The sequence below is a fragment of the Ruditapes philippinarum genome, unplaced genomic scaffold, assembly GCF_026571515.1.
Source record: "Ruditapes philippinarum isolate M1 unplaced genomic scaffold, ASM2657151v2 ctg5873_1_1_1_1, whole genome shotgun sequence".
Classification (NCBI taxonomy): Eukaryota; Metazoa; Mollusca; class Bivalvia; order Venerida; family Veneridae; genus Ruditapes; species Ruditapes philippinarum.
In genome coordinates, this window is record NW_026866895.1 from 75264 (window position 1) to 103235 (window position 27972).

Genomic DNA, 27972 nt, shown 5'->3' on the forward strand with positions numbered 1-27972 from the left:
TATATTTTATCATAATCTTTTTAAACTAAAAAAAATCTATATTAATTATTTAGACGTCGAAAATATGTTGAAAATTGGATAATGCTACGCATATATGGTGTAAAAAACCAAAGTGATAGTAATGCTGATGGCAAAGAAACGGTTATAAGTGAGATAATCTTGAACTCTCATAAAAGTCAGACAAGATCAGGTTAAAACGAATGTTTCACTATTATCTAAAAATGATTGCATTTTGTAGATATAATGTAATAATTATTCATACACAATACACCGAGATATTTAATCATTAATGCACCCTTTGTTCGTGCATTTACATGTGCAAAAGCAGGAGGACGAGTGTAAAGCCCGACCTCACTGGCCTAGGGATCTTATTAAGTCGGAGGGCTTCTGAAGACTTTGATATACGCAAAAGGATACATAAGCGGTATTATTACACAAAGTTTTCGTCTGATTTGATAATTTCGTGTTTTGTGACGTGCTTTTTGTGAAGAAATCCCGGTTTTGCTATGTCTTGTATGCGTGGGTGAATTGTCATTGGTCAGTTTTGTTTTAATTATGATATCAACAGGGCTTTCATAAAGCAGTCCGCTTTTTACGTGAGTCCCTGAAATACTCATGGTAACAAAAGGGCAAATTCATTATAAGCTTAATTTATTTTATCCGTTAATGCATGTGTTTCTCTCCGTTTATGTGCCGTTTCAGTCATTGTCTAGAATCAATTAATTCTTATGGGAGGTTAAGTCATTTTATAATTATACATTGATTGCAGGTGATAACCGTCAAAAAAGTTATAAAGAAACAACCAATCGTTGTAAGGAAGATGTTGTGCAGAAAACAAGCATACACAAGAATAAAGGTAGCATCATTAATACTTATATATGTGTTATGTTGCAACATTTTTGAATTGTAGACCATAAAAAATAATTTAGTATATGGATAATATATGTAAGATAAATGTCCTTAACTAGTTAAATTGACATTCACTTTTAATCTAATAAAACTTACAAAGAAAATAAATTTTGCTTATCATGACAATCAAGCTCGCTGACTGCAATGAGCATGTATATGTTAGACACAGCTAACACCAAACACTTAATGTTATAAAAGAAGTTTATTTCATTTGTTTGTAACATGACGACCAATAATATAAACATGCATAAAACAATGAATATGCATTTGCGGCTTTGAGAAAGAAACTAATTTTTACAAATTCTTGATAAATAAACTAAAGTTTAGTTAAATGGAACCTTTATTATAGATAAATCCAGTCTACATAACGTTGATGGGAATGAATTACAACCGAAATCCAACAAAAATGAAAGGCACATTGCTGTGGTCCGTCCACATCTGCATCTTTTAAGTAAGACTATTATTTTATAGAATCAAAAAATTTGATAATGTGATAATGAAATTAAAAAAAAAATTGCACTCTGAAAAAATGTCCATAAAACAGTATCATTTATTTTAAAAAAAATGAATCAAAAGTCAAACCAAATAAACCTGTACGGAATTTTATTAATTTAGATTAATATTGAATTGTAAAACTTTCACTGATCGTATAAATTGAAATAATAAAGACCAAACTCCAACATCGAGAGGAATCAATATAAGTGCTATGCTTTTCCGATCCATAAGCATGTAAGCTTGCGAACTTAAACCAAAACAGTCTCTTTCATACCATTCTCTATCTCACAGAAAATTATTAAAATTCATATTGTTTCTTTTTTTCAAATAGATCATATATAGTAATTTCACTAGGTCTGTTATTTCATCTTGATATAATATGATGATTCACGTTGTCTTTAAGACTGCCAAGAAGTAGAAAATTCAGATGACATATTACAACATAGAACAAGGGAAAGTGTTCAGGTAACTGGAGTCTCCGAGAATACACAAGGTAAGGATCGATATTTCTATAAGTATTAACGGGAGTCTTTTCTTCCCTTCAAACGTTAAAAATTAAATAGAATGTTGAAACAAAGAGGAACTGAATTTTATCTTCAATCATTGTCCTTGCATGTATAAATTCATATAATAATAATAAAATATTATTAATTAATATTGAAGATAACTAAATAAATTTATAATAACCGAAAGCTCATTATGATTAGCTGACACAAATAACTTATACTGTGTAACCAAAAAAACTTTATAAACCTTAAGCATATTATAAGGCAATTTTTATAAAGCAGATAAAGTAAAACACAAATACGCAACCAAAATAAACAAAATGATCATTTGCCTTACACAATTTTATAATTTTATCATCAACAGGTATATTTCGATACTGTCCAGTTTCTATTTCTTATTCTTATTAGGTATCTAACTTGTAACATACCAGGAATGATAAAGTGATAACATCGGCATAATTACTAGGGAAAACGCCAATAAACAAGTTTACAAAGGGCAGTAAGTTTTATGCCAGGGATTTATGGGGCTTAATAGTGACCTCCAATTATGATCCAAACACATGTATTAGGTTTCATGTGAATATTTTCAATTTTCTTTAAAAAAACTGATGTCATATGTTAAAGTTTCAAATGAATACCACCAGTTCCGAAGATTATATTGCTTGAAAAATTTTAACCAAGGATTTTATAAGTTTACTAAATGCCATTTATTCAGTTTGTCAAAATGGACCATATTATGCTAGTGTTATATATTGAGGATGTAAAGTTACAAGCAAATATTCTTAGTGGTTCATAAAATAAAATGATAGGAGAAGATATTGCACCCAAATCTAAAACTTAATTGGTATGCCAACGCGGACACTGACACCATAAGGAGTAGGACAGCAACATTAATCGCTAAAAAGCTCACCAGGGTCCACCCTTTTTTTAACAAGTGACATGACACCTTGCAATCTTCTAAATTTTCTTTGTTTCATTTTTCGCCACACATATTTTTAATGAAAAAGCAAGGTTTTCCTCAAGAATCAGGGACACTAAGCTCAAAATGAAGGATCATTAAATATAAATGTGGCGGAGTAGTCTACACATTTTTATTATGAAAACTAATATGAAAAAGACAAAGCCTCAAAGCAAGCTAGATTTACTTTTAACATGAAATAGTAAAAAAATTCGTTATTTTTTATTTTACATTTTCCGTTTTAAAATTGTTATCCGGTATTTTATTAATGCTTCCGTTTATTCTGGTTCCCTGTCCAATTATGGTTCCGATATAAATGCGCAGGACACCAGTCTACGCTTCCGTTTTCAGTCAGAATAAATCGGTTTTTTTCGTTATCTTGTAATTCTAAAGTTGCGATGTGTCAATTCAGTACTTAGGACGAAAGTTTTCAAAACCAATACTATCTAGCAGGTGCTCGCGTTACCGTAAAGCTCGCTTTGCGGGCAGGCCCTTTGTGCAAGCCCCGAGCCGCTAAAAATTTGGGATTAGCATCGGGTGGAGGAACCAAAAAGAGGGATAATATTAACCATTTATTTCAATCTTTTATAGGGAAAAAATCCATGAATTTTTTTCCCCCTTTTAAAATTTTTAATTTTACACATATCATAGACTTATTGTTAAATAGTACTTAAATATCTTAGGAAACAACTTGTACGGACCATATTTGTCTTAAAAAAAAAGAAGTTTAAGCAAAATTTATTATACTTAAAAATACAGGTGTCGATGTTGTACGTTCGCTTATATTGTCCTTTTTTTTAAATGTCATTCAACGGTTTAAAAAGAAAAATATTAAATAAAAACAAAACACTCTATTTCAAAGTTTTTAAAATTAAAACAAAGGGTTTTTTGTTCACTCAAAAAAAATTTATTCGATGAAAATATTTATACATTTTTTAAAATAAGTATAATCTAGAAAAACCGTGCCCCCGAAAAAAGCTTTAAAACCCAAAAAAGGGATCGCAACATGATTCTTATCAAACACCGAAAAAGGGCTCCTTTTTTTTATTTTGTTGGGCATTTTTGTTTGGGCCCAATTCCAAAAGTTTTGGCCTATTTTTTACATCAAAAAGGGAATAAGGGGAAGTAATTTGGTCCCCCAATTTACCAACCAACTTTATAAAAATTTAAACACTTTTTTTTAGAAATTCTTTTAAAAAGCTTTGCACATGCGTTATCGTAATCACACTTTTTTGTAAATGAAGGAAAGTGAATCACAATCGCGGAGGAATATTTATTTTGAAAATTATTTCAATCAATCCAAAACAGATATTTTAGCATATATTTTCCACATAAAAGTTATTTCCGTATGTTTTTACTTGCATTGCTCTATATTTAAAATTATTACTCCGTTTATATGTATGATGTGTCGTTCTACTGTTTTTGCCCACGGCTTTGATTCATAAAAGCTGTGTTTGACTGTACTTACAGGTAGAAAATAGCAAGTATTGCGATGCTTTGTCGTATATATGATCTTTATTTGTATCTTTTATCATTCAGATAACTATCGTTCTTTGTAGTTAAACTTGAAAATGAAGGCTTCCAGCATATCCCGACATATTTTTGTGAGATGATTCAATGTATTTTTTTTGGTTGGTACTATCTACATTATCGGTTTGTGCATGTCACATCGTCTGACTGAGATAAACACATATGCCAAATAAACTGTAAGCCAATCAAGTAATGGTAGAGTAATAAGACAAACACAATCTGACTTTTTATCCCAAATAATGACATTGACCTTGAATATGAGATATGAGTTTTACATGCGATAGAAAGTCCAACATTGACCTCAAAGTTGTAGTCACTATAAACACCATCTGATTAAGATAAAGACATTTGCCAATGAATTTTACTATTCATCAATTAATGACATAATTTTAAAACAATCAAGATTTGACATCAAACCCAAATAATGATGTTGACTTTGGCAACTGTGAAGACATACCCCAAATATTTCGACAATCAATCAAGCAAAAATAAAGTTATACGCCATAAACAGAATTTGAATTTTGATCTACTAGTATGACATTGAAATTGAAGGTGTGTACATGCGTCTCGCACACAATACATTGTCTGCTTATGGTTATCATGTGGAAATTCCATCATGCATGCAAAAGGAACAAAAACTCAAGTGAAATATATAATATAATTATCAAATATAATTTTCACGGATAAATGTGTAATCGACTCAAAAGCAAAAAATTAAATTCAGAAATATAATCAGAAGTAAATGAAAAATCGTATTTTTTTCCTTTTTTAGTCCTTTTTTAGTTTTGAGTTAAAAGCGTTATAAAGCTATTTGATTTTTGGTCATTTTCACAATTATTATAATTTTTATGGGAAAAAGAGTTGGCGATGAATTCTGCATTTAAGTTCCTGATCATTAGACCTACATCAAATGGAACATTACTCTCGAAAAATTATTTCCAGTCTCGGGACGTCAAAAAACTTCAATGGAGTATCTTTAATAAAAACGAACTGTGCTGTTACGGTCTACATGTCTTTATATCTAAGTCAAACGACTTCTTGTTTTCATCCATTTAAGACTTACTACATGCATCAAAATCTACAAAAGACTCAACAATTGTGGCAATATTTGAAACTTTATTTAAGATAATTATATTATAAAAATTATGAACATGCTAGCATTTGTAAATATTTTCTTTATAGTTCTGTGAAAGGATTCGTGTTCCCCATCAGGCGGGAACAAACGGCAGAATAATTTTTGTTAATTGTTGTTGTTTATTTCTACCCCGGTTGTTCCGGAACGATGTAAAATCTAAACGGCTTGTTTAGCTGTTTTATACTTTTATGACATCAATTTCATCATTAAATTTTTCAATAGAAAATGCAAAAAAATACATTACCTCGTATTTTCATTCAACACAAGAAAACACTAATCATTAAAAGGAGCGCAAATCTTATTTATATTTTTTTAAGGGCTGGTACAAAACATTTATTTTTTTGCTTTCAGCGAGAAAATTAAAAAAATTCTATATATTTTTTGTTTTGTTTTCAGTTTTTCTTTATGGAGAGAGGGACCAGAAAGCAACCCGGACCAAAAAAAAACAGCTATGTCACGGAATACAAGACCAATCATTATCTCCAGGGGAAAGAGTTATTAATTTAAGAAACAACAATTTTATCAATCTTTTGTTGCTGTATACACAGTTCTTTATTTCAGAATGAATTCTAATTCAATACATGCTAAATGCGACATAAAGTGATTAAGATTTTTGCATAAATATGCGGATTGTAGCTCAAGTAAGACTGTTTTTAGCATATTAAACCTATGTTTTGTAACAGTCGTGAATTCAAGCAACAATTTCGTGTTTAATATTATAACGACTGAGAGCTTTTTGAGAAATAAAATGATATTAATTTTGAAACTGAAACACAAAGTATCAGAAGAAATTGAGATTAATTGCACTATACGTATACTCAATTATAATTAAATTCGCGACAAAACCAAAGTAAAAATTCATCATAGCTTTCTAACTTAATCGAATTATAAGATGTGTACTTTTATGAAATTTACTTTATTTAAATTCTATTTAGTTTTTTTTTAATTTTCAGGTACTCCTCCTGAATTTCAAACTGACTGGACAAAAGTTTTCTTACAGTTATCAAGATCGTTTTCTGCAACACGCTGGAAATTTTTTGCATTGGAATTACTAAGTAAGTCTTTAGTTTATTTTAAAATTCGCCTCGACTTAGTTACACGCTTTAGTAATCTATATCATACCATTTATATGAAACAATTAAATCTAGCTTGCTTCTCTCTACTATTAAATTTATGGAGAATTGTTAAAAAGCTTACATTTATCTTAAAAAGGGTTAAATAATAGAAAATTATTATTATTAAGTAGTCATATTTTTTATAATGTTAGTAATAAAACATATGTTGCTAATATGTTTACATTTTGCTTTAGCAATGTCAGGAGATGGTTAGAAGCGTTGATGATTACAGTTAATGAAATTGACTAGAAGCAAGGAATCAGCATACAGAAGGTTGGGTCTCTTATGCGTATTTTAAGGGTATTCAATAAATGGCTTTAACAATCTTGGAAGTACAAGTGCAACCTTTGAACATATCAAAGATGCTGCTACTCATGCCTTGGATTCAGGAGAGGATAAAAAAACTGGTTGATATTATTAAAAGTTGGTTTTTAATTTTATTACGCCCGAAAAAAAAAATCGGCGTATAATGTTAGGCACCTGTCGTCCTCCGTAAAGATAACAGTTTTCTGTGTCCGGTCTGTGTCTTTTTGAACCGATGGAAGGATATTGAAACAACTTGGCAGAAATGGTTTAAATTTTCTCAGGTCAAGGTCACTTTTTTCATTGTGTATGGATTTCATAATTTCGTGTCTGGTCTGTATTTTTTAACCATTAAGAAATAAAAACTTTTGGCAGAATAATGACTTATAATAAGTCGCTGTGCAGAACACAGGTAAAGACTTCTTGCGATCGAAATTGGTCCCGTCTTTTACTTTATTTATATAGACTTATACAGGAAAACAAATTTCACGATTCATTGTGTGAAACTATAATATCTAGAGCTAAGAATTTTAGTATGTTACATTACCTTAGTGAGCTTTACACAACTGATATGAACCCTTCCCCATGCTTCAATATTGACTCTCGCCCAAAGGGGTTACTTGATTTCAATAAACTTGTAAAGAAAAAGCATTTGTGACTAATTTTATAAAACTACGATGCAAAGAGCATCGGTATTTGGCATGTAACATCACTTTGTGGACCACAAAATAACTGGAATAAATCATGCCCCAACGGTCAATATTGGCCCCACCCTGAGGGCAATTAGTTAATATATTTTTGTAAAGAAAAACGCATTGTGAAACTACAATGCCAAAAGCTAAAATATTTAGCATGTCACATTACCTAATGAATGTCAGCTCATCTATATTTATATATATAAATCATGCACCTGGTATCAACATTTGCCCGCCCTGGGGTCACTTGATAATAAGAAATCACATTTATTATTGATGTGTTATTGTGTGCAATTGCAAAACTCACAGCTTAGATATTTGGTGTGTAGCAACATTTGTAGTTTTCTACAAAAATATTGTTAATTATGACCCTCAAGTCAAAATTGGCCCTTCTCCGGGAGTCACTGGCCTCATGTATTATAAAGTAAAGGACAACACATCTTATCTTTTGGGGGATAAATGCTATGCCTCTTCTATATCTGTCATATAGCGTTTTCAACTAAACCTCTTAAAAATATTTTGAATCATGTACTTGGGATACAAAAGTTTCTTGATTGGGTCTCTTTCCCAATTGAAAGATTATTTTTGTTTACTCAGACAAATTTACATTCGGGCCTTTATGGTGACCTTGTTTATTATTTTTAAAAAATATAATTTAAGGTTTAAAAACATGCCATCAGATTCCGAGAAAATGGTTAGAATTTACATATGTATAAAATATATATCAGGTAGGATGATTGAACGAGTGTATGTATCACTAAATTTATTGAATGAGTTGAATAAAATTGAAATATGCGTGTTTCTGGCGCGGATAATATATCAATATAACGCTATCCTAGGCGAGTAATAATGAACTTGTAAGGCAGTATTAAAAGCTGAATCCTTTAAACTAGTCAGATTTATATTCATAATGAAAAGTTAAGTAAAGTTTTAATTATGTATTTATTGTTATCTATTTATTTTCTGTCAAGAAACCCTCCATTGAAAAGTACAACGCCAATGCCTTTAGTCCCTTGTAAATTAGACCTAACATTTAGGAACAACTCTGCACTTTCTCAACAGTATATGGCCTTGCATGATGATGACTTTACCAGGCCAATTCTACTAATTACGGCGAGAGAAATATATGTCAGATCAAGACAAGGTTTGACACATAGGAGTTACAAGTGGGCCATTGCCCCTTACTGTTCTTAAGGGTATACTACAAACGAAGTAATCAGATCTTCAAGAAACGTCAGTTCAGTTAAACAAAACCAGTGTTGATACTAAAGATAATGTTCAAACGAGAACGAATTAAAAAAAACGAAAGAAAGGTCAATCAAAAACACAGCAATTTAAACGAAGTACAACTGAAGAGTATATCATTGGGAAAAAATGCAAGACTTAATTTGCTCAATAGATTCCATGCCAATTCGTCCAAAAATGACAATGACATGTTCATGAATTTGTTTCTCGACCTTATTTTCGAACGATTTGTCATGTTAGCAAAGAAACGGTATTATTCAATTACACACGAAGAATTCTGTAAAGCTCAAGAAAATCAATACAAAAAGAAAAAATACCTTCTTTCTTCTGAAGAGTGGAAAAACAAATCTTTTTATTGGAAAAGAAGTATACGAGGATTTAGCTGTTTACGGAAAATATCGTACGACCAAAACTACCTGACATATCTTGAAGGCCAAAAAAATATTGACTATGATAGTACCGCTTCAGAAAGGTTTTTATTCATAAAATTCAATAGGAATTCACAAATGAAAGTATGTATCCTTGAAGTATTCATTCATGTCTATATGCTTTAAAATAATTTATTCTCTTAATACTTCGCTCACTTATACTTCTATATCTCCTATAAAATAGAATTATAAAGTTTATTACTTTTTATAAATGTTCAATCTGATTAATTTGTATTGAATGACACTTTATCATAATTTTCTGTTATACGATAATTCGTTAAAATTATGAAGACCTGTTTGCAGTAAACGGACACAGAATGATGTTATTTCTTAGACTTATTAACTTACCTGATGAAACATAACGAACACTATGCTCACATTTTTTTATTAAGAAGATTATTATTCGGAGTTCAATAAGATACTTACTCCAGATGCATGTATATTTCAGAATAAAGACGATGAAAATGTGAGCACTATTGATGCAAAAGAAAAGGGTACCGAGCATAATATCCAAGTTAATGGTAAAAGATTATCCTTCTGTTGGAGTGTGCCCCATTATGAAAGAATCGGAAGAACACGTAAACATAAAAGCCACTCTTAAACAAAACCCTTCCGATCATTCGGTTGATTCTGAGAATGGAATCGGGAAAAACAACACATCTATTCAAGATGAATTTTATCTGGGAACAGCAACTATAGAAAATGATAAAAAAGAACTAGACAACAAAGCAGGGAACGGACAAGACACAACGAAAATTAAGGAAAAAGAGAACAAAAAAGAGGAAACCAATCATTTTGACTGGGATATAGAAAATGAATTAGAAAAAATTAAAGAATCGTTCTTTCCGACAGGTGATGAATCATATGCTCTACCTGATGCAGACAATGTAGCTGGGGTGTTAAGCAAATTTGTGGATAAAGACTTGTTGAATTCTCCTTAAGATAGGCTAAGGATAGCACATGGCTTTCTCGGATTGACTGTAAAGTTAACTATGCTTCGTTTTATCAATAGGATTACCGATATTTTCTCCAAAGGCGGTTGTACTGATTACATGAAACTTTTTATGTCTATTTAAAAAAAATTTTCAAATCCAAATTATCATATTCATTTATCCATTTTCATATCAAAAGGTAACATTTCGGAAATTTTGTGCTTGAAAAAAAAGAAACCATACACAATAAAAATAATAGATGCCTTTTGTTTAAGTTTCCACATATGGACGTTACCCTTGTTGCTTACATCGTCTTTTATTTGTACATCATTCTATCTGTGTTTTATTTCATTGCTACATTAGTGGTGTTTATGCCAGAGAAGACTGTAAAATTTCACCCTGTATATTCAGGTATATTTTATTCTTCAAAATCGAGTTTGAGTTTGCAATCAATTTAGGTCTTTCAATTTGTTCGCTTTCTTGGTGTGTGGCTTCAGTATCAATTTTTGAATACTGTATAATCTCCCTTATGATTTTTTCTATTGACGACTTTTATATGACATTATTTCTTCGTAATATCTCCCTCCTTTCAAAATTCAATTTTATTTTCCAATAGGCTAACCAATTGTTTTCTGGAATGCGCATACATTTTTGTTATTTTCTCTACTTTGGGGTCATACAAGTGTTGATTCAAGACTCTATAACAACTGCCATATGACCACATCTGCGGATGTTGTTTTGTACCAAAATTTTATCATGTTCATGTTTAAATGTTAAATTTTGCTTAAGCCGGTGATAGGGAGCGTTGGCGACGGCTTTCATTTACCACTTTGTCAAGAAACAGACACTGCTACATTTATTTTGCCGTAATGTTTTTCGTATTTTTTTTCCTCATTCTGTCGTAGTTTTTTTCTAAAGATCTTAAGCAATTCTAACCAAGGCATGAGGTTCTTCTTCCTATTCGATCATTTTCCTTATTCAACCGACTTGTGTAGTTGAAAAGAACTATCTTGTAGAAACACAAATCAATTAAACACATTCTGCGCCAAAATAAATGAAAGGGAACAAATAAATGAACAATGAACGAAGGTCCATAGGAAGGATCAGTTCAATACACGCGCAGTGGTAGAAAATCACTACATTGAAAATACAGAACACATTCTGCTTTTGTAAACATGCAAATTCAAAATGACATTGTATTCATTTATGAATGTTCTCACAGTAATGTTATGGAGAAACAATTACCAGATTATATTAACAGATTATACATGTATATATATTGTCAGCATTCATGTTTTATATTATAATTAAATTTTTTGAATTTATTGATTTGGAAAAAAGAGAATCAACACACTTTTCTTCCTGCCTAGACATTTGTTTGTTTTATATGAAATAATATATTTTGTTTTACTGTACGACACTTTTTGGTCGCAATTAATAAGAGTTACAAGATTACTAAGCTTTGACAAAATAAGATCATATAGGTCATTATCTCTTTTGTAGAAAATTGGGTTGATGATTCGGTTTGCTTGCAGAAACAGTGAGTTTGTAGAACTTTGTTGTAAAATTCCAGATCTTATAGTTTGTCTCTTTAGATTAATTTCAAATGAAGGGTTTATCAAAACATCGGCATGCTTCTGTCAATTTTATTTGTTTTAAAGACTACAAAATAATTGCATATGTCAAGTTGTCTTTCTTACATATTTGATCTGAAAAACAAAAAGATAAAGACATACATCAATTAGTATACCAGGTATGACAATGTCACAAAATTTTGATTTTACGAAAGCTAGTTTTCATATATTTAATTTGTTTGTAAGCAACAGATACATGTCTGTGCTAATATTGATATTTTTACCTATTTCAAGCTGACGCCATTAATGTTGCAAACATTGCTCGTTCTCACAGAGACTCGATTTTTTTAAAGAAAAGTGTATGCCGTTCATGACTGCTTTTTTAGCACTGTTGCATTTTTCTTAAGTCAACGCATGTATTAATCAAACAGAAAATTCAGTCGACGTTAGGGTATATAAGATTGCCAAAAAAAGATTAAAGATAAATTAACAACAAAAAGGGTAAAAAAAATGGAATGATACATTTAAACCAGTTTTTTACCGGGAGACAAGCTAGCCCAAGGTTGTTGTGTCTGTAAAGAGAAAAACCAAATGATAAAAGGAAAAGAAATGGTGGATATAAAACATTTGAATTAAGTGTTTTTTGCAATTAATTTGCGGTAAATAATTTATTATTTATCATTGACTGATGTCTTTGAAATAACGCTTTCTTGCATTAATTGTTTTACCTAATGTCATGTTCTTTTTGTTGTAAATTACAGTTATTAATTAATGTCATTAACTTCATGGATCGACCATTTACAAAAGTTTAACTGTTGATATTTAGGTAATGTATATTTCAAGTAAATCTCATATACATATAGTTAGATTAGGATTTATTCAGATGGACAATGCACTGATTTGTATGTATATTAATATTTGTCAAATGCCGAGTATACTTTGATAAGATTTCATTAAGAAATAAATTTATGAGTTATCTATTAAATGTTAGGAAACAGCTGCTTATCAGTTCCAGAATTATCTCCTTTTTGACATTTGGTTAAAACTAAAAAGCTTGCTTAGTTTTTGTTGTTTTTCCCCAAAATTGTTATGGGCATTGGAATTCCTGTGGATGTAGTTAGTACTGGTTTCTGAATTCAGATCAATTGTTAAAAGTTAAATAAGCATGAAAAGAGAGGTAACTCTGCAGTTCATATTGGAAGTATTTGCAATATTGACTGAGGAGTTGTCTCCCCTGTATTTATATATTCATTATCAGAATGGCAATACAAGCAATTTTATGATTTTGTGTTTTACAATTTGTAATTGAAATGTTGTAAATGTTATGTATGGATGAGACTTTAATAAAGATTAAATATATATAAAATTTCACTAAAGTGTGGTAACAACCGTAATTATAACATACAGGATCTTTAAAGGTATAACCACCCTAACGGGCACTAAAAGGTACTAGAAAATTGACAACGTCTGTCAGATATATGCCTTTAAATCACCTGGACAGTTCCAAAAATGGAATTTAAACAACTCCATTTAAGAAATTTAGCAGGTCAGTAACTGATAAGAATCAAACCTGGGATGAAGTGTTGTGTTTTTATATCTGTAAAAGAACATAAGGACTTCTTCAACACAGTGTCGAGGTACAGAACATTCGACAAACAAGGAATTTTCATTTTTTTACTTCTTCATAGAATTATATCAAAATAGTATTATTGTATTTGAAATAGGCTATAAAGTCCTTTATTATTAAAGTTTAAAAAATAAAAAATTTGGATTTTATGTTTAAAATTTAAAATTTAAAAAAGATACAAAAGATAAGGTATTGTGTTAAGAAATTGGGTATTTTTTTTAAACCCGGGTTTAAAAGTTTTCCCTAAATTGTTTGTTTCTTTGGGGAAAAAAAAAAGTTAAGAGAAATTTGGTAAAAAAATTTTAAAAATTTTAAAAAATAAACTAAAACCCAAAATTTTTACAAGAAAATAAATTTAAAAAATTTCTAAAAGACCCCCTTTTAAACATTTTTTACTCCACCTAAAGTAAAAAATGGTTTTTTTTTCAAAATTTTATACACTTAAAGGGGAAAACCAATATGCTAATTTTGTATAGTGGGATGTGTCCAAATTTTTAAAAAAAAAAACACCAACTTTACTTGACGGGTTTAAAAAAATTTTAAACCCACCCCCCTTTCCCTAGTTTACTTTTTCTTTTGTCTAATTTAGACATATTCAGTAAGAATTTCATAGATTTCAATAAATTTTTGCAATTAAAATATTATAGCAAGGATGAGCATAATATATATTTCACTATACCGATTTGAAAGATAATTTTAAAGAATAGTGATTCTGTTTTTTATGTTTTTATGATCATTATGAACAATTAATTCATGTAATTGGAGAAAACAGTATCGGATGAAATTCAGAAAATGTGCTTTCTTTTAAAATCATATTACAACAAAAAAGCACTATAACACTAATTGTGTTCTTATGTTCGTCAAAAACAAATTGACAATACAGATTATTTTGATAAAAGTCACATATCATAATATCATTATCTTTAGAAGATGATGAATGTGTGTCAGAACGTAAAGTTACAACTGGGCAAATTTTGTCGGAGAGAGCGTTTCTTGATTCATAGAACACATAAATGTAAAACTTACTCAAGGTCGTTGGAGTAGTTGTTGGCATAGGTGTAGTCGTTGTTACAATGAAAAAAGGACAAAATGTGAATTTCGGGAAAAGAGAAATAATGACATAGAAATATATATCTAATGCCTTTCAATAAAATGACTCTCTTTGAAAACACAATCTACTTTTGGAAGTTCAATGTTCCTTCGCTTGAAGACGCGTCCAGCACAAATACGATGTCTGCTTTGGAAATGAAGACATACATGATATGATTCCTGTCATGAGGACAATGCCGAACTGTATCGAAAATCAGAGTATAAATAGAAAGGGGGAAAGATATGCCAACGTACAATATTTATATTTTCATGGATTTAAAAAGAGAAAATGCCATAGTTTTAACAAAGGTATTTCATGTATTTATGAATTTCATGCTTATTTCATCTTCATTGACTTTGTTCACCAAGTTCAAATTCGTTCAAAGTCGAAATAAATCAAAAGTCCTTTCATATGTTTTTAAATGCTCTGCGCTAAAATCATAATAGTTAAACCTCATTTCATTTTCAAAGTCAAAAAAGGTCTATATCAAATTCCAATCGTTCCCCATCTTTCCAAACCTTAATGAAATATCGTCAAAGCGTTTGCACCATGTTCCAATAGAAATCATTACTGGATACAAATCATTTCAAGAGGCCAAAAAAATCAACATCGAATCCTTTATGTAATTTAAGTAATAAAAATCTTACAAACTATTAAAACGTTGGTGGTGCGAAATACAGATGTCATTATACATTGTTGAGAACAATACTTATTCTATTGGATTGTTCACATCTGCAAAAAAAATCTGATATATGCCTCGGCTACGGCTCGTCTACTGTATGATATGATATGATAACTTATAAAATCATGAAAGGGCTTTTTGCAATCTTTGTCTTACTTGTTTGTTGTTTTTTTGTTGTTGTTTTTTTTTTTTTGGTTTTTTTTTGGGGGGGAGGGGGGTTACGTCACATCGACACAATATAGGTCATATCACGACGTTCCAGCTTTTACTGGTGGAGGAAGACCTCAGGTGCCCTTCCGTGCATTATTTCAGGCACGAACATGCACCTAAGTAGAACTACCGACGTTCCGTTAGCTAGCTGGATAGCTTCCTCACATGAAAGAGTCCAAAGTCCCTGTCGGGATCCGAACCCACAGCAATGAGGGGCAAGTGGTTTGAAGTCAACGAACTTAACTACTTGGTTGTGGGGCGTCCGTCTTACTTGTTAATAGAGCTTTTGATAAAACGTAAAATGTTTGTAACAAAGGTGTTATGAATTATACGTGTTTATTATACCTTAAGTGTGAAAATTGTCCGCTGATCACAGATATAACGTTACTCTATCGTTATCTAAACAATTTGTGTTCCATTTTATCTGTAAAGTGCATTAGTTTGTTGTAATTGTCGGAAAAATATATAAGCTTTTTGTGTCTAACATATAAACATGATAAAAATAATTGGAAAAAAATATGTTAGTAAAGCTTCATACCTTTATTATTATGTAAATATCACATTGTACAAATTAATGATTTTAAAAGTATTCATTATTAAATTTGATCAAAATTTGAAGACTTTTGTATCGGATATAATTTGTATAATGTATGTTGTGTTATAAAATTTATGCGGTATCATGAATTGGCGACGCAACCGATTCGCGAATAAAAGCGAAAATTAAAACATCGCTAAAGATACCGAATTTACAGTAGTATTTCTTAGTAGTGACTGTCCGGCGTTCTATCATATTGTCACCACCGTGCTGTCGTATTGTCACCATTGCAATATCGAACTGTCACGATTGTACTGTCGCACTATCACCGTCGAACTATCGTCGTACTAGACACCTTTGATTGCCGTGCCCGCTTTCTCGTGCTTTTTACGCTTCACTTGAACTGACCACGTGATGGTACATGTATATTGCCTTATTAAACTTGCTAAAACATTGCGGAATTTAAATTAGAGCAAAGGGTATAAAGCAAAATTCGTTCGAAACTTGGGTTTTCTGCAACTGATATCCATGCAGATTTGCGGAAAGTCTGTGAAGAAAATGCACTTCAATATGGTGCGGTTACAAAATGGGTCCGTATATTGAAGAGCAGGTTCTTAAAACGTTCGTCATTGTGTACACAGAGCGACGCCCGAGCACAGGCACGCGGGCCTTCATCTCCTCCATGACAACGCGCCGGCCTATAAAACAGCTGTTGTTGCCAATTATTTGCAAGAATTCTACATTAAAGTCATTGCGCATCACCCATAAGCCTAGACCTCGCCCCTTGTGACGTTTGGTTGTATCAAAATTTTTAAAGAAATGCTTGCAGGTCGTCATTATACGAATCCAGAACCAGTATTAGCTGTAGTGTCTATCATTGTATGAAACGTATACCAGCTTCTGAGTACCGTGAATCTTTCCGAAAATGGATAGAACGATTTAAAAGGTAATTTCTACTTAGAGAGAGTTCTTTGATGGTCTGACAGAATAAAAAAAAAAAATTTCAGTCACTAAGGTGCGCTCCACAATGCTTTTTCTACCCCTCGTACGTCACCATCGTATTGTTGCACTGACACCATTGTACTGTCGCCTTCCTGTTATTAAATATAAATGTCAAGAAAATCTTTCAATTTTTATTCTAACAATACAAGCCAGAACATCAAGTTTTATCAATAAGGTATCAGACAAAATTCTAGGGGAATTTAGGGTGAACTATTGGTTAACTTCCTATGATGAGATAAAATCAAAGGAATTCTCTGAGGGATCTCGTTATCACCCGTCTAGCCTAATGATCTGTTATTTTTGTATTTTCTGATCGCAAGATCAGTAAATACATAGCTAACATCCACGGTCTAACACAAAATTTCCTCACAGACTTAACAACGCAAAGTAGTTCACACTCAAAACTGCTTATAAACCATCAATTTAAATGAAAGAATAAATTTTAATGTAGGCATTAAACGAATTACAGTGCATCAAATGTTTACATTAGTCAATAGAAATATGAGGTTACAATCACAAATTTCGCGGATGAATATCTTTTTTACCCAATGAAAAATGTTCGACTATTTTCGTAAAGCTTAATCAATGAAAATGCTATTTTTAGCTATGTCGATTACCGAATACTCCAGAGCGTAGTACACAAATAAATCTGACTGTCGAGTAATGGAATATATACATGTCGGACTGTTTTGGCGAGAAGATTTTCGCTAAATTATTTTCATCAGTGTTTAACAACAGGTTTATCGTGAACAAAATACCTTGAAATTAATAAGGATTACAAATACGAAATGAAAATTCTCAATTTTAGAATTACAATATATTTGTTTTTATTCGCTACATAATTACGTATTACTTCACTGTGGTGCAGAGGTAGCGCGCTCGTTTAGGATGTAAGAGGCCTAAGGTTAAAATCCTTGTCGAGGCAACATCTTTTTTTTGAAGTGTCTTTTTTAAGGATGTAGCCACGATATGCAAGGATAAAGTGTGGCTGTAATAAAAAATGAAAAATGATTTTTGATGCAACTCTAGGCATGCAAAATTCCATATGTATCAATCACAAACTGTTAAACGAAGTCGCTGCGTAAGATGAATAATAGTATATAAAAATAAACTTATACAGGAAAGATCAGAAAATACCACAGAGCATGCAGCCCTTTGATTATAGAGTGTGGGAATCATGTTTATTTGAGTGAGAGAGAAATATTAAAATAATGTGTATGCAAGATATAAGGGTGCATTTGCCAGAAAGTAGTGAGACTGAGAGGTGGAATCGATGATGTGTGTATAAAAAAGTGGTCAAATCTTTGACATAATTAAAAAGTTACATCATGACAATTGAGCTGTAGCAAGTCACATCGTTGACATCATATAAATAAAGTGGTCACATTGATGACAAATATTTAAAGTAAAAAAGAAGTGTAGGAATAAGTTAAGCTGGCGGAATGATAGAGTTATTTTTTCAACTGTTTAAGACTCATTTTAAAATTTTTTGGCGACGCCGGTGAGCGGCGTCGTCTCTTATGGAATGCTTTTTATTTTTGCCTATGGAAGGAGCTGTTATTATTAGCAGTTAATGTCATGCTGTGTTAATTAGTTTTATTTTGATTCGTAAAAATCAAGTAAACAAATATGTTGTTATATTTGTATTTAATAACTTTATGTAAAAAGCATGTGCATTGTGATATTATTTTTACGAAATTGCAGGTTAAGTTTAACAGCTTGTCCCTTAGTTTTATTGACAATACTAAAACCCGGATTTCGAATATCGTTGTGGTCTACATTGATGCCGTATCCATTCATTCATTCATTTATATATTTTCAAAATTTTCCTTCAAGAAGAAAGTTCACCTACAAATAAGTATAAGGATAGGTAAGGGAACTGTTGCAAACGATTATCCTATTGATTTTATCCTTATTACGTTTATCTGTTGCGCAGAATGGTTGTTTTTACAAGGCAAAGTGTACCAGTATCCGGATGTTGAAAGCTATCCGGTTTTCTGCAATAACTGCTGTCACATGACCATCTATTCTTTTATGAATACTTTACCAATAAAACAGGACAGAAGGAAAAAAGGAACAGTGAATACTAAGACTAATATTACCAAGAAAACATATACAATAGCCTCAGCTAGTTTTAATAAACGGATTATATAAACATTTGTTTATTATTATCATTAATATTTCATTGGTTAAATATATTATACAAATATTTTATTCATGTCTTACATATAATGTTTAAGTATTTAATAGTATTATTTAGTTTGTTGTAAATAAAATCTTGAAAACCACACAACAGTATAGTGATTTAACACAACCCCAAAAAGTCTAATTTGCTCATCATGCGAACATCGTGACAATAAACATGAACGAAAACGTTGACCGTGTCATAAAGTCTCATTTTAACATTGGCCTAACATACACGTCGTATATTCATGAATTGTTGAGTGTAGTTTGAAATTGAAGTAATAAAGTTTATACAAATAATCTAGGTCTTATAAGAAAATACTAAATTTTATATATAAGTCATACACAAATTTCTAGATTAGGCCTATCTGTTGAAAAATACAAATTATGAAGACACAGGAGTCAATTTTTATCTTAAGCTCTTTTTTTATTTAGATAATTTTGAATCTGTTTTCCTTTCGATTTCTTTGATAGTTGATCTTGGATAGAGTAAAGATTTTTTTTATAAAAAAGCCAATATAAGTTCTAAGTTTCGCAAGCTTCTTTTTGTTAAGAACATCCAATATACACTCTAACCTTAATTAAAATCAATATAATTCAATTCAAACTGCTCATAAACGTGTAATGTAATTAAACTTTATACATAGTGTTGTTGATTTCAAATATTGCTATAATTATAAAACGTAGACGGTAAAACAGATTTTAGGGAAAGGTTTTAATGCGATGGTGACAGTGCGACATCTTACGATGGTGACAGGACGACACAGCCGCAACTTTTCAGCCCGTTCCGTCAATCTTTGGATAAGGGCCTCGAACACTTTAGTATAAATAAATACACAGAACGATAACGGTTTTTTGGTCTAACCTACGCTAAGAAACTAGACATGTTAACAAATAGTAATTTAATGCTGGGAGTTGTTCTTTATTTCCAATATATTAAGTAAACGTTCGCTTAAAATAAGTGAATTCATAGATACAAAAAATCAAACAATACATCAAATATATATTTATTATTATGCTTGTAGAAACCGAAAGTACAAAATGCCTTCTTGCTGACATTTTGTCGGATTTGTTTAAAATTGTACATCAGTGGGCATATTTAAATTAGACATATTTTCAATCCTTATTGCACGGAAACAGCCATTAGTTTACTTTGAATGTCATATATATTTATTTTACATTATCGAAGATTACATTACATCTGAAACTTGGTGATATAACTACTGCTTTCAATCCGTATTATCTCAGACGTTGTAATTATATTATAGAATAATGGCCGACAACGTTCCGAATAAGTACGATTGTGACGGTACGACAGTACGATGTTCTGTTTCAGCTGGCGTGCAACAAGGCCTTTGCACTTCCTAATTTACATAAATGGGAAAAAGTTTAAATCGTTAATTCTAATATAAGTCTCTATGCTGACGACACCAGCTTATATATCTTGTTGATACACCAAACACAACGGCAACATCGCTTAAAAATGACTTACAAAACATTTACTCGTGGGCAACATCATGGTTTATAGACTTCAATCCGAATAAAACAGAAACTCTCATATTCGCTAGCAAAAGAAACAAACCCCAACAATCTTGCACTGACGATGAATAAAACAACAATACAAAATTTCAAACAACATTAACACTTTGCCTTAATGTCGACCAAGAACGCAAATGACATTCACAGTACACAGTAACAGAAAGAGCATCGAGACACGAGGGGGACATAGGCCTCGAGTATAAATCAGATTGCTGAGTGTTTTAATGTCTTTCTTTTTTGTAGCATAGGTAAAAATAAAAACAGGTTCCATGATGTCACAATATGAAACCCCAGAAAAAGCAACCAAACAACGAGTATCTGAATATGATATTTCTATCGCTATCCCTTTCTCTGTCGTCACAATAAGTAAACACCAGAAAAAATGAGCCAATCAATGGGCCTGCTCTGGAGTGCGGGTTTCTAATACCTGCACTCCAGTTAATAACGCACTGTGCATGTATATGTATACGATTTAACTCTGACACATTTTCGACAGAAAGGTCCCCAAACTATGATACAATATAACTTTAACTGTCTCGAAAGCATGGAAACACATTTGAGTTCTACGATCATTAAAATTTACGCTACATAGGAAATCTTTGGAAACTTAATATTTTTACTTCTATAAGACCTTCATAGGAATATATTGTTTTTCCGTCTGGGACAATGGTTCACAATCAGAAAAAAATAGTATTGAGGCTGTTCAAACAGAATCTGCAAGAATACACTGGAGCATAGAAAAATTCTATAACGATTTGAAATGGAAAAAACTTTATCAGAACGTAGGAAAAAAAATTAATAACATTCTATAAAATTAATAGCAATTTCACATCAGAATATCTTTCCAACCTCATCCCAGAACAAACTCTAAAAAGTTTCAAGTACAAATGTTGCTGCAATGCAGCAATTGAGAAGCTCCGCGCAAAAAATGCGCTCATTACAGATACCTTACCAAATTATTCCTACGCACAGGTCATGTTATATTCAGATTAAGTACTATTGTTGATTTTTTTCCTAATGTTTTGTAAACCATTTTTTGCATAATTATACTTATCTTATGCACTGTCCATAATTAAAAAGAGGGGAAAGATATTTAATTTCACCGATGCCTACCTGGTAAGGAAAGTAATTCCATTGAATATAAACAAGACTTACAAGACTTGATAATGTTATGTGACATGACTGTACTGTGTTCTGTTTGTGTCACTACTGTAGTCAGTAACATAAGATGATAAAAATATCAAAGTCTGTTTTTTTTTATTATTATAATTGTAACAAATATACAAATAGTAATAAAAGGGACTAATATTATAATATAGTAATATTACATGCATTTTTTTCATGTCAAATTTAAAAAAAAATGGTTTCTTTCAATACTGAAAGTAGAGCACACTCTGGAATGAATAATGGGATGAATTTCAAAAAGACCAAATTCAGGATTTTTTGTTTGTTTGTTATACGCGCGTTACGTAATAATTATAGTACATGAAACGAGTTAGTTACGAGGATACAACACTGGCTGAGGCGACATCAAGGAGTGTTTCTGCTAAAAAAAATTATTTTGCAGAAACATCCCGAGATGTCGCCCCAGCCAGTGTTTTACCCCCGTAACTAACGAGTTTCATATACTATAACTGTTTTTTCGCAATGGCATAATGTTTTCTTTTTTAGTAAAATAAATAAATAGATCGTTAGCTACATTACAGTTATTCATGAGAAGGCAGTTCTTTCAAGTTGTTTTCGCTGCCGCAAAAAAAAAAGTTATACAAGAGACATCCAATGTTAAAGGCGAATTGTAAACTGTTACCAATATTGATTCATTTTAATTAAAGGGCCTTTCAGTGGAAATAATTCATTCAGCGGATGTACCTTTTTTATTAAAAGAGAGTAAATTTCATTTCATTAATTATTTTTGTTTATATTTTTCATTGTATTTATTTATTTATTTATTTTATTTTATTTTATTGATTCCATTTTTTTTTTTTTTTTGCTACTGGGAATGTTCGTTACCACTGCCCCATTGGACTGCCTCTGTGAAAAAAACTGCATTGATATATAACAGATGCGAAAAAAAACTCAACCGATATATAACAGTCGAGTTTTTTTCCTATATGAATCAATGAAAATACTGTACTGTTATATATCAATACAATTTTCAAATGCTCTTTGAAGTGTACTGAGTATAATGGGCTAGTAAGAACAAAGGAAAAGTTCCAAAAAATAGATAAATACAGAATCCCTAAAGAAAGCCCAACACGGCAAAATTGAAAATGTTGCAGGCTCGGTTTGATTGAGCCTGTTCATGGACGGTACCATGCGATAAATGGTGATACAGTATTCATCAATATAATAGAAGACTGTTACCTTAATTTTAGGCAGGTATCATGTTCGTGCGAGTCAAAGATGTAAAAGCTTTTTGACATTGGTGATATATATATAAAACTATTGTTAATTCATTTATTGGGAGGTCAATATACTTTTTGTTGAATTGCTTTAAAACCATTCATAAACTAGAACTGTGTCCAAAGGACACGGATGCCCCCACTGACAACATATATATGGTATATAGTGAAAAAATCAACAAAGGGCCATAATTCTGTTAAATTTGGTCGCAGCAAAAATTCCTTCCTTTACTACCATCTACACATTAAGGTTGTTCATCCCTGGAAGTTTAAGCAAAATCTGCCATCCGGTTTAAGAGGAGTTGCGTTCACAAAATTTCTACATAGTATATAGTGAAAAAATCAACAAAGGGCCATAATTCTGTTAAATTTGGTCGCAGCGAAAATTCCTTCCTTTACTACCATCTACACATTAAGGTTGTTCATCCCTGGAAGTTTAAGCAAAATCTGCCATCCGGTTTAAGAGGAGTTGCGTTCACAAGATTTCGGGACGTACGGACAGACAGACGGACAAGTGCAACGCTATATGCTCCCACTTTGTGGGGGCATAAAAACATTACACTTCATGTTCAAACTGCAGATCAAAGTTTCTGTTATCAATGATGCTATCTATGTATAGCCTATGCTTAATGAGTGCCATTCGTAAGGCCACAAAATGCACCTTTCGCTGTCGAGTACGTACCCCGGACATGTGACCAGTCATACCCTTAAAGAGTTTATTTTGAAGCACAAAGTGGTATGCAATACCAATGACGCCAATGAAATGTAACATTATATACTAAAGTTTAATTATTTCAAAACAACCAATATATCAACATGTTATTATTAAACATTTAATTTCATAAATATAAATTAAGAATAATTATCAAAAGCAAAATTATTAAAGTCTTATGCCTGAAATCTTCATTATATTGACAAATTCAATCACTAATAGTATACTTGATATGCTGTGTGTAAATGTAATTCAAAATGTAACAAATTATAATTTCATGTACTACTAAAAAAGGGAAATAACAAATTTATAACCTAAGTGTCAAAAATCAGAACATTTATAGCTATTTATAGCTTTCGAATTCATGTACAGCAGAACTGCTTTCCGGTTCTCATTCATTAATATGACATGCAAATCACCGAAGGAGAAACCAATATAGAAATCGAAAGGAGTTATTGAATGCGGATTTATTTTTAGCTGTAAATCGAAGGGATAAATTGATCAAATCCGGGCCCATTGACAAAAAAAGTAAACACAAATAGCTCCGCGCCTGTGGGCGCGGAACAACAAACTCTGAAACATTATTGACATTCCTAACATACATACTAGAACTCAGCTTTTTAAAGACTACTTTCTACCCTCCGTAATAAGAGACTGGAACATGCTGCCTGAAGATGTTAAATCTACCCTAAGAATCTTTAAAAGTAAACTTAACGCAAATATACGTTTAACTCCATTACACTATTATTCTGGTAACAGACATGCCGAAATATTAGGCACTCGATTGCGTTTAGGATGTATCTCACTAAATCATTACTTTTTGGAAAGTCAATTACTATAATTAACCGAACTGAACATGCGGCGAAATAGAGACAACCAACCATTATTAAGTATATATTTCCTTACACATTACATTACTAATCGAATCTCAGCCATTCTTCTTCCAACACCTTAGGAGATGAATCAACATAAGTATTTGATACTTGTTTTCATATCTAATTCCAAAATGTATTTTGTTCGTTCTTTCTTTTCATAATATATTGATATATGAATAAGAAACTCATGTACTACTATGTATTATTTTGTGAATAAAAATTGTTTAAACTACGATAGTGACGGAACGATAAAAGGATGGTGACAGTACGACAGCACGATTGTGACAGTACGACAGTACGCTGGTGACAATACGACAGTACTATGGTGATAGTAAAACAGTACGATGTTGACAGTACTATGATGGCAGTACGATATTGACAGTACGATGATGGCAGTACGAGGGTGACAGTACGATGGTGACAGTACGATGATGGCGGTACGATGGTGACAGTACGATGTTGACAGTACGATGGTGACAATACGACAGTACTATGGTGACAGTAAAACAGTACGATGTTGACAGTACGATGGTGACAGTACGATTGTGACTGTACGATGGTGGCAGTACGATGGTGACAGTACGATGGTTGCAGTACGATGGTGACAGTACGATGGTGGCAGTATCATGGTGACGGTACGATGGTGACAGTACGATGATGGCGGTACGATGGTGACAGTACGATGTTGATAGTACGATGGTGACAGTACAATGGTGACAATACGACAGTACTATGGTGACAGTAAAACAGTACGGATGTTGACAGTAGATGGTGACAGTACGATGTGGTAGTACGATGGGTGACGATGGTGACAGTACGATGGTTGCAGTACGATGGTGAGTGACAGTACGATGGTGGCAGTACGATGGTGACGGTACGATGGTGACGGTACGACAGTACTATGGTGACAATACTATGGTTTTCACAACTGTTTTATCGTCGTGCTGTCGTACTGTCACCATCGTAATGTCGTACTATCGCTATCGTACTGTCATGTTTTGCGCTTTTAGTTCTAAGAGAAAACGCGCTGGGTCTAACGGTACATCGTAAATTTTCCCACCAATACACACAGACACATACAAGTATTTAAAATTAACTTAAAGCTACATTAAATGAATTTCTTAAAAACAGAAATAGCGACATTTCATTAGTAAATTTAGTTTCATATCGACTCCAGATCTTATTATGGTGTCAAGGCAACCAAAATGAGTTTTATAAGCATAAACATCTGCGACCTCATTGTGGCGAAATCGGAATTTGCATGAGAAACTCCGCCTTCGGGTCATCCGTACATCAATATTAAATCAAAGTAGCAGTCCTAATTTAACGGTATATTTCCGCATTGTAACGGATGTTTTCATACAAATTTAATATTTTTCTCAGATGATTACTCTTTCCTAAACGCCATGCCAAGTGTACCGTGAAGCTAAAACGGTTAAAGTGTGTATGCACATGAAAATCACGTATTTGCTGTGTTCTGTATAGCAACTATAACACTGTGACGTAGCACATACATGAACTGATTATAGTCTTCATTTGCATGTTAAAATTCGTATACGAACTTTAGTGTTACCGTGGGGTTTTCCGTTTAAAATCGTAATTTATGAACAATATTTGATGAGATTTACAACAATACTGTTAAAAAGGTTAATAAAACAGTAGAATGCTTGGTTATTAGGCTGACGGCAAAATATTTTTACATATTTATTTAATGTAACTTTAACTACTTAAGAATATACAAACTCCTCAGGTGATAACCTCCCTTGGCAGAATTGTAGTGGTTACCTCCCTTTGCATAACTTCACAGAAGTCACATGATGATGAAAAAAAATCTGGAAACAAAGTGACCCATCGGAAGCATTTATTACAACAAAATAACATGAAAATTGCAGACTAAGTCACATGACATAACTTTGAAATTCAAATGTTAATATCGACCGTTACATAGAAAATATATCTGTTTTATTTTTAACTTTTCATACCTACGTTCGTTATAGTTTATCAAGAATTTATCAAAAGTATACAAAATAATGAAAAATAAATTTAAAAGCTAAAATAAATAATAAAATATCAAAATATTGATAAAAACGTTTGTGGTGTACTGATGAGGGGAGATCACTGCGTATGAGATTGAAGAATATACTTAGTCTGGAGTTCCTTCCCTTATACTACGTTCCGTAATAAATGTGTAAAAATATAAAGATATGAAAGATATGAAATTCTTACTGAATATGTCTAATTTAAAATAAAGAATAAAAACTATGTATGAGAAGCTGTGTTCCCTTTAACAGATCTTTCTTTAAAAAAAAAATCTTCGGTAATATCAAACGAATATATATATATATATATATATATATATATATATATATATATATATATATATATATATATATATATATATATAATATATATATATATATATATATATATATATATATATTTGACATCCAAAGAAAATTTAGTCTGTTTCGGTACAATGATGACTGAAAATTTGTCTGACAACCATTTTAAAATTTAAACATGCCCAATGATGTAAAATTTTAAACAATTGCGACTCAATGTCAACAGGTTGGCATTTGTACTTTCGGTTTCTACAATCATAATAATAAATATACATAATGTATTGTTTGCTTTTGTATCTATGAATTCACTTTTATTAGATGGACATTTACATTTACAGTATTGCAAATAAACTTGTCAACAATTCCCACCATTTAATTACTATTTGTATACATGTCTAGTTTCTTAGCGTAGGTTAGACCGAAATACCGTATCCGTTCATTGTGTTCGAGGTCCTTCAATCGTAACTTTTCGGCCCTTTTCGTCATTCGGATAAGGGCCTCGAACACAATAGTATGAACGGATACGGTATGTCGGTCTAACCTACGCTAAGAAACTAAACATGTAAACAAATAGTAATTTAATGCTGGGTGTTATATATCAAGTAAAAGTCCACTTTAAATTAGTGAATTCATAGATCCAAAAGCAAACAATACATTATTTATATATTTATTATTATGGCTGTAGAAACCGAAAGTACAAAAATGCAAACCAGTCGGATTTGTTTAAAATTGTACATAAGCGGGCATTTTTTATTTAGAAAATATTGTCAGACATATTTTCAATCAAAATTGTACCGAAACATACCTTTTTTCCTTTAGATGTCAAATATATACATTCGTTTTACATTTCTGATTACATCTGAAACTACTTTTGGACGTTCCGATTGCGAGGTACTTATCCGAAGACTGACGGAAAGGACCGGAAAGTTGCGATTCCTACACTTTGT

General features: G+C 31.7%; 1 protein-coding gene and 1 long non-coding RNA gene across 2 annotated transcripts in view; one reads left to right on the plus strand and one right to left on the minus strand.

Annotated features, from left to right (window-relative positions):
* The first annotated feature begins 76 nt into the window (after window positions 1-76).
* LOC132734133 (uncharacterized) overlaps window positions 77-27972 on the plus strand; it is a 122825-nt gene continuing 94929 nt past the window's right edge. Inside the window, exons 1-4 of the mRNA XM_060720850.1 lie at window positions 77-190; window positions 770-856; window positions 1259-1360; window positions 1808-1897. Coding sequence (XP_060576833.1) covers window positions 82-190; window positions 770-856; window positions 1259-1360; window positions 1808-1897 — 388 coding nt within the window. The 5' untranslated portion in view covers window positions 77-81. The remainder of the gene's footprint in view (window positions 191-769; window positions 857-1258; window positions 1361-1807; window positions 1898-27972) is intronic.
* The window catches only part of LOC132734134 (uncharacterized), a 116691-nt gene continuing 100604 nt past the window's right edge, over window positions 11886-27972 (minus strand). The window contains exons 2-3 of the long non-coding RNA XR_009626269.1: window positions 12367-12397; window positions 11886-11960 (exon numbers count right to left, since the gene is read on the minus strand). This is a non-coding gene — a long non-coding RNA (uncharacterized LOC132734134). The remainder of the gene's footprint in view (window positions 11961-12366; window positions 12398-27972) is intronic.